This window comes from Nothoprocta perdicaria, unplaced genomic scaffold (genome assembly GCF_003342845.1).
Source record: "Nothoprocta perdicaria isolate Ctin4 unplaced genomic scaffold, notPer1 scaffold_351, whole genome shotgun sequence".
In the NCBI taxonomy this organism is placed as follows: domain Eukaryota; kingdom Metazoa; phylum Chordata; class Aves; order Tinamiformes; family Tinamidae; genus Nothoprocta; species Nothoprocta perdicaria.
Window position 1 is genome coordinate 144155 of NW_020455590.1, and position 11569 is coordinate 155723.

At 42.8% G+C, this 11569-nt stretch overlaps 2 protein-coding genes across 2 annotated transcripts in view; one reads left to right on the plus strand and one right to left on the minus strand.

Annotated features, from left to right (window-relative positions):
* Positions 1-9752: 9752 nt before the first annotated feature.
* Positions 9753-11521, minus strand: ALG2 (ALG2, alpha-1,3/1,6-mannosyltransferase). Its single transcript, XM_026044166.1, has 2 exons — positions 11438-11521; positions 9753-11348 (listed from the first exon to the last, which is right to left on the minus strand). Exons 1-2 carry the CDS (start codon positions 11504-11506, stop codon positions 10446-10448), a joined length of 972 nt encoding a protein of 323 aa, XP_025899951.1. The 5' UTR covers positions 11507-11521; the 3' UTR covers positions 9753-10445.
* The window catches only part of SEC61B (Sec61 translocon beta subunit), a 5664-nt gene continuing 5599 nt past the window's right edge, over positions 11505-11569 (plus strand). The window contains exon 1 of the mRNA XM_026044162.1: positions 11505-11567. Within this exon, the coding sequence (XP_025899947.1) occupies positions 11505-11567 (63 nt within the window). The remainder of the gene's footprint in view (positions 11568-11569) is intronic.

An 11569-nucleotide genomic window follows, 5' to 3' on the forward strand; every position in this document is an offset into this window, starting at 1 on the left:
TGCTGTGCATGTAGCTTGGCTGTACATTCAATCCCATTTGGTCGTACATCTGGAAGGAAGGAAGTGGGAGAGTTGCAGGATAAAATCTTGGAAGGAAGTGGATGTTTATCGGCAGAAGAATCTCCAAAGTTCCTGTCTACCCTCATGTCATATTTTCCTGCTTGTTTCCCAAACCTGCTGAAGCAAAGTGAATGGACAGGCTCACTCCACCTCATGCTATGGCCTGAGACTCCCCACTGCTTCGTAAGCCTGACTGCTGGAGGAAAATCCCACAGGTATGTACGTGAAGACTGTGCCTGGTCAGAGTGTGGTTTGGTATGTGGAGAAGCTTTTCCTGTGTGGCTACAAGCAGTCTACTCTGCGGTGTGGTTCATCGCTATGCAGGAGCATCAAGTAGACGTTGTTCTGCTTGACACAACTTGAAACTAACAGCCTGTGGGGCCCTATCAGTCAAAAAGGCCTCTATTCCTCCTATGTATATTTATTCTGTGACTGCTGGGGAGACAAGCTGCTAGAAATTTCCCCTTATTTGCCTCTGGGCACCATATTAATCTATCAGTTTCTTACCACCATCTGCCCTTTGTGCCCAGGTCTACTCTTGTTGGTCTGTTGACTAAGAGGCTCCTTGCATGGCGTGTGATGGGGGCTTGTGGAAAAGGGAGAGATGATCTGACCTATGAAGGAAATCATTCCTTGGGTCCCTGGTCAACACAAAGGGCTGTGTCTTGGACTCAAGCATTAGGACAGGACTCCCCAGTCCTGATGGAAGAGGATCCAGTAACTCTTTATTCTTCACTATAAGAGACAATTAGAAAAATGTTCCCCCCCAGCTGGGAACCCATGAAGAGTTGGTTTACATATCAGTGCTGATAACAGCAACTAAGCATAAATTGGACTTGATTTTAGAGTGACAATGTAGCTGCTCAGAGAAGCAAATTCCACTTGGGAAAGAGCAGAACAGATGTGTAATATTTGCTGGCTCTTCTTGGGTACAGAGAAATAGCACTTGAAATCTTATTTGTTCAGCAAGATTTTGACACTTGACAGCTCCTGTCATGATTATGTCATAACTCATGTGAAAGTGAGTTTCATCAGCTTAATTGAGATATCCTCTGAAAGTTTATGGATAACTTCCTGGCTGCAGGCCCAGCTCAATACGTTTCTCCCCTTCTTTTCCTTTCATGGTTTGGAATCCCCTTTGCTAATAGCATCTGGTACCAGAATCTGGTACTCAGAGGAGGCAGATAGCATTGCAAAGGGGAAAAAAAAATCCTTATTTTTCCTGTCCTGTCTGCCAAGATCAGCACCAATCACTGTCTAATGGGTAGTTTAAATTTTGGGGTAAGGGGAGAGGACCAGGAGTTTCAGATCAGAATTTATTTACCTTGTAAAGATCTGTGATGAATGAGGCACAGCCTGTCTTAACTAATAATTAACAGCACGGCTCTGTGGTGAACCCTGAGCCTTGAGTCACCATGGTGGAGAAAACATGTAGAGTCACTTACGCAAAGAAAATACTCGTCTTGAAATCCACCGTGGGAGTCTATTGATGTATAAGTAGATCCTGCCTGAGTTAGGATCACCTGTTTAATGCTTTTAAAGTTTTTAAACTCAGCTTTTGTTACTCCTTCTAATCAACTTTCTAATGCTATTGTAAATGTCCTCGCTCTTTGCCTGTGTGAGACAATCTGATATAGAAGCAGTCTAAGGAAGGAGAGTGAAAGCTAAAAGAAATCCTGGAGGCAAGTGTGAGAAAGGAGACTAGAACTAAGTTGCAGAAGGAGCTGATCTTCCTGTCTGCTCATTATCTAGAGGAATTTCCATTCAAGGAGCTGCAATATTGCAGTAACTGTGTACTGATCTGAGCACCAGAGGTTTTTTTCCCCCATATTCTTACCACCGTCATTGGAGGATGTATCAGAGACCCCAGTATGTTGAATAATCTTTTTTTTCCCTCACTCTTTTGCATGCCTTTCACATGCTCCCAAGGGAATAACAGCTCAATGCCATGTACAATTGCATGAAGCATTAATCATAAGAGACAGCAACTTCCTGCCCCTTTCTTCCTGCATGTCATGGACACGCAGGCCATTCGAGGATGAAATTCTCTGAGATGAGGCGAACAGCTTTCTGAATATTTTGCAATAATAAGGTGCATCTTTCACAGCGGTAATAAAGAGAGGAGATGGGATGTGAAACCTTGTAAAAACAAAGAGTAAGTATATTAGGAGAGAGAGAGAGAGAGAACACATGCCCGCACAAACACAGGGCATCGATGCAATATCATCACTGATTATCACAGTGTGAGGTTGGACTTAAGGTTTTGCAGCTTGCAGCACAATACAGTTTTTCTTTAATCTGTTTAATCCATTTTTTTTCCTCTTCTGGATCATCGGGCGCAAAACTCTTCCTGCAATGCTGTTTGCACAGAAATAACATTTCTCATTTTGGAGCCCCAAATGATATCAGATTCTAAAATAAGACATGAAGAATATTGTTGTTTCCAGCTGATTTCGTAAGAGGATCTTTATATCAATTATTATCTTAATAAGTTATTTTTTACACTTGGAAGTTATGTGAAGAGATTATGCCTCCCTCCAGTTCATTAAAATAAGTTAGATGTATGTATACACATGTATATAGATTCTGATCCTTATTAGTGAAAAGAAAATTATATGTAAATCATCCATTCATTGCTGTTACCCCAAGTTTATTCTTTAAGAAATGAATGTAGGTAGGAAATATTTTATGTGATTGAGAAAAATGCTATTTAGGAGACTGGCTCAAGGAAGAAGCCACCTACTTTGGAGAAAAACATATTCCTTGCTGAAAATAATGTTTCCTCCTAATCCACTGGGGAAATTCTATTTTCTCCTGAATCTCAACTTGAAGGAGATCCCAGTATGGATATTTTATTTTAGGCTATATCATATCTTTTCAATTACTAGTCAGTTGTTTTTATACTTTTTGTGTCTGCTCTGCATTCAGTAGATTGAAATTTATATATGTATATATTTTGGAGATAGAGAGAGATGAGCAATATTCATTGCTAATTTTCAATGTATATTTTACGGGGCTTGTTCACCTACACGAGTCAGAATTGGTTTTGCCTAACTTTAGTTAAAATGGTACATAATCAAGATCGGTTTCCCCTGTAAAATATGAAAATTTATTGGAACTGCCAAGTTAGATTACCATGTTAGATTAGTGGCAGGTGCTCTTGTTCATTGCAGAGAGCATTTCAAATTTAATTCTATTTCATTATGGTTTCAGGCTCTAGAAGTGTCAGTCTTATTAAGAACCCTGCAGCCTCCAAGTTCATGACACACAAGTATATTCCCTGGGCTCGCTATACCTAAAGCCAAGGAATACACTGAAGCCTCAGAAGAAATAGCAAATATCATGCAATGACATACAGTGAGTTCCTTCAGCAGCTTTCTTTGCATCTTGTTCCTCTCTTTTAAGTGGCAATAAACTGACTTGTCAGAGCACAATTTCAGAGTGGAGAGAATCATAGAATCAGAGAATAATCTTAGTTGGAAGTTACCTTTGATCCTGTCCAAACTTCTGTTGAAATCAGGATCTCAGATTCAGTTAAACAGAGCCCCATCAAGCCAAGTGTTGGATATTTTTCCAGCAGGGAGGTTCCACCATTTCCCCAATCAACCCATTCCAGTATTTATGTGTTCTGAGAGTGAAGAATTTTTCCTTTGTTGAGATGGAAGTTTGCTTCCATTGTCTCTTGTCCTGTGATTGTGAAGAGACTGTCTTCTCTACACTTACCTTGCAGGATTCCTGGATTCTCCTCAACTTTTCTTCTTGAGGCTGAACAAATCCAGGCAACTCTCGAACCTTGCAAGGAGTTACCTTAGCCTAGTGTCCCAGCCGAAGTGGAGTGGAGGGATACCCACTGTCCAGCCAAAGGAGTTGGCCAGGTGTCATTCTTGAACCTTGCTCATCAATGCTTTATGCACTTACGGGAGACCTGTGTGACTGTGCTGTGCTCATTCTTATTAAAAGTGATCTTTCCAGGAATTTCAGGTGAGATCGATAGGAGTTTTGCTCTTTGAACTGTCAGCAAGGCAAGTTTTGGCAGGGTATCAGGTTTGTTTAGTGAGTTTGGCACTGTCGCAGTTTTTAGCAAAGCAGACCACCCTGCCTCCATGAGAATTCCCACTTCTCTATCTTGCTGCTGGTGACACGACCCATCATTTTCTCATTGTGTTTCTGCCCCTTTGGCAGACTTTGTGCAGTTGAGCAGTTTCCTTGTTAAATCTTTTCTTGCCCTCTAATCATTATTGGTGGAACTTTGCCAGGGGCCCTCAATTTTTAATGTTTGTCTTGACCTGGGGGAACCAAAACTAGATGCAGTATTCCGGATGCGGCTTAACGAGCAGTGCTGTTTACAATGTCATAATTACATGCCTTGATCTGCAGGTGCATTCCAGGTCATGGTTTGTCTTCATTGCTGACTTCTGCTCAGCTTGCTGTCCAGCACAGCCCCCAGGTCCTTTTCAGCAGAGCTGTGCTGCACCCCAGCCTATCTGCTGTTACAGCCTGTGTTGCAAACTGCTGGTGACAACACGGGGCACGGTGAGAGATGCATCCCCTGTATGTGCAGGCGCTGGCACAAAAAGCAGACTGGGATCTGGAAACTTGGGGTGGAGACGTCTGGACTGACGAGCACCCCAGTTCGGAATGAGACACAAAGTAGGCAGGGGAGGCAGCTGTCAGGCAGTGCCTTTCTGAACCCAATGCAGCTGAGTTGCAAGGGATCACAGCTACTCATGGTTTTAAAGCATCAGAGCTGCAGGATGTGTGGGGCCCTTTCAGGCAGCAGCTCAGGGAGGCCTTGTTAGAGTGGCTGCTGAGGCTGTGGCCTGGTGGAGCAGGGGCAGTGGGATGGGGGCTGTGCCCCACGGCATCCTCCACACAGTATAATACCACTCTTGGCCCATAAACAAGGATGCTGAGCCTCTTAATGCCAAATACACTTATCTGAAGTTATTTGATATTGCATTGGATTTTGGTCTACCAGAGCGATGTTACTGTGTTTAAATCAATGTGCAAATTATACTTAGCAGAGTATAACAACTGTGATAAGCAGCTGAATCACGAAACAAATGGTCTCTATAATATGTTCACCATCAGGATGCTGGCTGTTGCAGATTGCTGGGAAGGGACATGGGGATTGAGACCAGATGAAGCCCATTGATCTCTCTGAAGTGCTCTCTGCTTTGTCATTTTTTATACTGTAAGTTGGGCTGGGTCATGAATATACTCCCCAGATCATCCTGGATAACTTAGGAAGATGATGGATATTTGCATTCTTTTGATTAATTCAAGGATGAAAACTTACACAGCCAGTTGATTCTTTCTACTGCCATTCCTGGTTGATCTGCCCAGTTGATATCTATGTCACCCTCCAGTTCCCTGTGCATTAAGTTCAGAAACAACTGGGAAATATTCATATTATAGACTATATGAATGCTCGTTACCCAGTGATTTATTATCTCATGCAAGGTTTTTAAAAGTTAGCAACTTGTATTCCCTTTCTCCACGTGAAACAACTACAAATGACTTCTACTTTCATTTTATTAAGTTACATTTTTCTTCTCTTACTGTTTAAAGGAATTGGAGTGATGAAAATATCACAATATTAATTCCTTTAACGATAAACAGATGGTCAAACTTATTGGTCCTACAATATGACTAACACTGCAAAACTGTGCAAAAACTCAATCTCTTATAATAATATAGCTGGCACTAAAGAACTGCCATAAATCAATAGACATAAATCTCAGATTTATTTCTTTTTGGGTCAAATGATCTACTTGCAGCAAAAAAGCTGATATAATGTAATTTTAATTAAAATGTATATTTATTCTTCCACTCTCTGTGTTAGCATTCAGGCTATTGGATGTACTTCTTTCATAATACTATATTTTGTCAGTTTTCCATAGTCATTGTTTCATTAAAAATACCCCCTGATAATAACTGTATAATAAATTATGATTCAATAATTATGATTCAAAATAAAATATCAGATGAGAGAGAATAATAAAGCTATAATAAAAAGGAATAAAGTTTAGCAATATGATAATGCAGCATGAGGTTTTTATAGGCTTCATGTAAATGTTAAAATCTATAAATTTTTTATATTGTGTAAAATTGTATAAAATAGTAATGAAGGGGGTGGGAAGAGGAAAAAAAACAATGCTAGGCCACTGGTGAAATCCCGAAAATGGTTTTATTCCTTTTTTTTTGTAATCTGAGAGAACATAAAATAATTTGTTATATATTTTTAATATTTATATATTTAACATGCCTTATCTAAATCAATAAGTTAGCAATCAACAGTACATATTATTTACTATAGATAGGAAAGGTAAATTGAACAGGGAAATCTGCAAATTTCCACTTTCCAGCCCACAATATTAAGTGAAGATGTGTGAAGCTTGATCACCTCTCTTCGCATATTCCTTTGTCATACCAGGTATTCCTATTCCTGTACTACGCTGTTTCCTTATTTGATCTTTTTGTTTTATAAATTTGAGTTCTAATTGAAGATAGAAATGCATGCGAGAGGATATGATACGAATTCCTCCTTGCAATCACACCAATCTCCTGTGGTGTGAATTTAAATTCTTAATTTTCTTGTAGTCTAACTATTATTTATTTAATGGTGTTAATGCTATAGTTAGTACTTCTTCTGATGGCAGATTGCATTAGGCATTTGCAATTTAATTTAAATAAAACTCTTTGAAATTTATTTAAGTAAAGGTGAAAGGGTGCAATATAAACAAATTTGAGAGTATGCATTTCTAAAACAGGTTCCATAGAGCTACAAATAATTATTTGCTCTAAAAAAACCTGTCATCTTGGAAACACCTCTGCCTTCCCATGTCTTGTCAACCAAGAGACATCAAAATAAGATGTACTTGATATCCCCTTCAGTATGGGGCCACTTAAAAGTCAGCTCGTGATGAAGCTGTTTCTGTTTAACTGGCAGGTGGTTAATCACTGCAAAAAGTCATTCCAGATAAACCCAATCTTACAAGATCAAGGTTCTTGTAGGATATCCAGAGGGGAGGAGGGCTAATAGGGGTAAAAAAAAACTATATATGCACAAACTAATGAATTTACTGAGTGCTTGCACCTTGTAAAACAATGTGAATTTCTTCTGTAAACCTAAAACATTGTTTTCATGTGTGGGTTTTTAAAATATCAGTAGTGAAAGGAAAATAAGGCCCTGGATGAAGAACTTCTCTATATGAGACACCACGTAATTTGAAAATATTTAAAGACAACTGCAGCTTTAATCACAAACATCGCAGCTCAGTCACTATGCAGTGTCAGGACATAGTTTGTTCTTCTCATGCATTGCAGCTGTATTCGGTGGTTTAAGACAGAAAATGATGATAAATATTGGACGTAGCAAAAACTCCTGAGGCAGTTTATACGGCTGTAATGTTATTTTTAAAGCTGCAATCCAAGCAGGGCGTGGGGATTGCTGCATGTAAACCACGAACAGCCAAAGAGGATCTGACTTGTGCCTCCCCTGTCCCAGAGGCAACCTAGGGCAGATTAATTAAAAGAAAATAATAAGAAGAGTCCTCTTCATATCTCCTGCCTTAACCCATAACAAGTAGGTGGCTCTGGGGGATGCAGCACAGAGCTTCTCTCTAGCAGGAGAAAAATGAGATGGGAGAGCAATGTGGGAGAACATCACAACGATGCCGCAATAACAAGTGAGGGTTTGGTCACTCACTTTCTCTTCTAATGTAAGAATTAAGAGGCCTGAAATGAATGTCCAAACAATCTGAAAAGGGGATTTCTTCATGCAACGGGTGACTAAACTGTGGAACTTCTTGCAACTGGATGTTACATAAGGAATATGGAATATGGAATGTATAATATAGCAGATGTTCATAGGGAAAATGGAAGAACTCACTGAAGAGAATCTATTCGAATGACACGAAGAAGCCACATCTGGCTCAAGAAGTCCCTGAGCTAACTCGAGAGAGAGCAACACGGAGGTTCTTCCACAAGGGCAGCGAAGGCAGGAGCAGGCACCATGGCCGCACAGTGGGGCAGTGACTCTGAACCAGGCCACCTCTCCACAGCACCCACGCTGGGCAGCTTGGTGACAGTGACAGGACCTGCCAGCAACTCAGCAGCCATGAAGCAGGGGTGATGAGGCAAGACAGGTCTGAAGTCAATCTAGTCAGCTGAGCGGAGAACAGCAGAGGAGAAGGAAGTGCAGGTATGCTTGCCATGTAGTTCAAAAAGAGAAATAAGAGCCTGAGTTTAAATGGAGCTCCGGGCTAAATGGGCAGAGGGTCACCAAGCAGAAGTGGAGCTTGTGGAGCTTGTCAGGGCTATTAGGGGCTTATTCATGGAATCACAGAATGCTCTACATTGGAAGGGACCTTTAGAGCTCATCTAGTCCAACTCCCCTGCACACGGAGGGTCACCCAGAGCATGTGGCACAGGGCGGCATCCAGGGTTTAGAAGATCTCCAGAGGAGACTCCACAGCCTCCTTGGGCAGCCTGTGCCAGGGCTCTGTCACCCTCAAGAATTTTTTTCTTAATTTCCTGTGGAACTTTTGGTGCTTCGATTTGCAGCCATTTCCTCTAGTCCTATTGCTGGCCACAACCGAAGAGAGGCCTTACTGGTGCACCCAGCCCTTGGCAGCAACCTCCCCTCTCATGAAGGTATGTCCCTGCCCTTCACAAAGGTCTGGGGTTTGAAGGGTACTTGTGAAAAATTCTGGTTTTATCTAGAGCACGTGCTTGGCTTTTCAGGAGCATCCTGCAGATCCATAGCTCTAGCAATTGATGGGTAGTGAAGCTTTCCTCAAATGAGGAATTTTATTTTTTTGGGGTTCTACTGCATCTTGATGTCAGATGGAGCAAGGGTTGGCAGTGGTTTGGGTAGTAAGTCTTCTAGAGGGAGACATGAAAAGCTAGATGGATCTTTAGGGATCATGGGACTTCCTCACCGTAAGTGGATTGACTTTACCAACAATGGTGAAAGGCTCCAGGTAACAGTGGACCGGTGATGGTTGGGATGATTAAGTCATTAGTTAAGACGTCGTGGTTTTGGCCTCCTCCAATTGGATGATGAAGATAGCACGGACCTTTGGAGTTGTATGAGCAGGTTACTATCAGTATCCTGAGTGCACCAATAGGTCTCAATAGCCCTACCAGGGACTCACCTGAGGTCTCCATCCACATCCTCTGCCCACAGTCCCAGTAGCTCCATTTAAATTCAGGTTTGGGCCATCAGTTCCTGCTAGAGGTATGCGGTAATTGCAACTGGTTGTAGGCCTGTTCTTGGTTCTTGTTTGGATTTCCTGTTTTGGACCTGATGCTTAACTTTGCTTTTACCTGATGGTCCCTGGACTATACCTAGCACCTTCCACTCTCACTGTCTGCAATGCCCAGTTCATTTGCTGTGGTCCTTCACCCTCCCAGCGAAGCCACTGCCCAGCCTGTCGCTGCCACGCCGGTGCCGGTTTGCCTTTGAGGGCACTCCTGCCCTTGCTGTTCCCCAACAGCTCAGCTCAACCTCAGGACCTCAGCGGAGCCAACCTCTTTTGGTGATTTTTAAACAGGGTTTTCCAGGACTGTGATTCCTATACAAGCAGTCATTTAGAAGGCTGTCACTTTCTGTGGGCATAGGAAGCACAAATAACTTCTGAAGAACTGGATTCACCGTTCACCATTCACCAACCATGAGTTGCATCACAGATCAGTTCAGGTATCAGCTGGAGTTTCATTGGAGAAGTTGATGTTCCTGACCGAGCTGGAGGGCCATTCTCTCCTAGAAAGTACTGGAAGGTAGCAGCTTCACCCTTTGCTTTCATCTCTTGGCAAGTCCTTTCCCCTGGTAAGAATTACAACACCTAGGACAAGGGGCTCCTGAAAATTAAAGCTGCCTCTAAGACCAAACACACAACTCAAATCTTTAAGTATGCTTATTTCTTTAAACTTGTAGTCTGATGGATTAATTCTTTCCATACCAGCTCTTACCATCTATCAAAAATGCAAGTTTGAAATGTAGCTTTACAAAGAATGCTATGCTGTAATATCAAGTCTTATTTGCATATGTATATTTGTATATATATACTGGCCTTTTCTAAATTGAACTGTCCATACTGTACAGTATAAAGATGTGATAATATTGCAAGTATAGTGCAATTTGAACTATGCATTTTTCCAGGCACTGCACACAGAACTTGTACAACGGCAAATCAGCCTACCACAAGAACCATCTAATAAAACAGCTGAAGCTTTTCTGCTTGTTGCTTTTTTTAATCGAACAATATAATAAGGGAACTCGCACGTTCCAAGTTCTTCATCAAGTTCTCACATTGAATATTGGTCCCCTATAAAGATCAAACATACAAAGCTATAAAGTTTAATGCAGGAATATAATTTTACTGTGTTAATCTGCATATGCATTGGTACAGCTGTTCTGTGAATGCTTCTGATGAAAATTTTTCCATAACTCTGTCTCTCCCAGCTGCTCCCATTGTGTCTTTTAAGAGAGGATCTCTCACAAATTTTTCCATGGCCTCAGAGAATTGTGTTGGCAAAGGATCACACAAATATCCTGTAACATTATTCAAGATTGATTCTAAAGGTCCCCCTGAATTAACAGCTATAACTGGACATCTCATATACATCGCCTCCAGAGGAACAATGCCAAAGTGTTCGTTACTTGGAGTGTAAAGCACACACAAAGCGTTACTAAGAAGAGACATTTTCTGCTCATCTGAGAACGATCTCAGGAAGGTCACCTGGTCGGTGATATTAAGCTTGGTCGCAACACTCCTCAGCTCTTCATAGTGCTCCACGTTTTCCAGCACCTTTTTGTCATAGCCCCCTGCCACAACCAGGTGAACTTCATCCCACTCACGAGAATCCAGTCTTCCGCGAAGCTCGTGCAGAGCTTCCAGAGCCAGCGCCAGGTTCTTTTTCCTCTCATACCTATTAATGGAAAGGAACAGGAACTTCTTCCTTTTGGGCACCAGCTCAGCTATGTCTGCGGGAACGGTCGTTTCAAAGCTTTTGGTGCTGAGCGACGGGTAGAGGACCTCTGGCTTTATGTGGGATAAGGACTTAAAGGTCTCCCTGAACACGCCGGCGGTGAAGTTGCTGTTGACGAGGATGCAGTCGGCCATGCCGGTGGTGACTTCCTCCAGCCAGTCCAGCGGGATGCGGTAGAGGCGCTTCAGGAAGGACTCCCTCTTCGTCAGGAGCTGGTCGGGGAAGTGGCAGTAGAACAGCACCTTCCGCCGCCCCCCGGCCAGCCGCAGGATGGGAATGCAGGCGGACACCTGGAGCAAAGAGGGGACACGGGGCGGCCTCAGCGCTGCGAGCTCCCGCGGACATTGGGGTGCTCCCCCCCCCGCCCCCGCGCGGGCACCTGGTCGCACACGAACACGTCGGCGCGGGGCCGGGCGAGCAGCAGCGCGTGCAGCGCGGCGCAGGCCATGCGCAGCGCGGCGCACAGCGCCTGCCCGCGGCCCCACACGCTGCGCGGCAGCCAGCCCCCCGC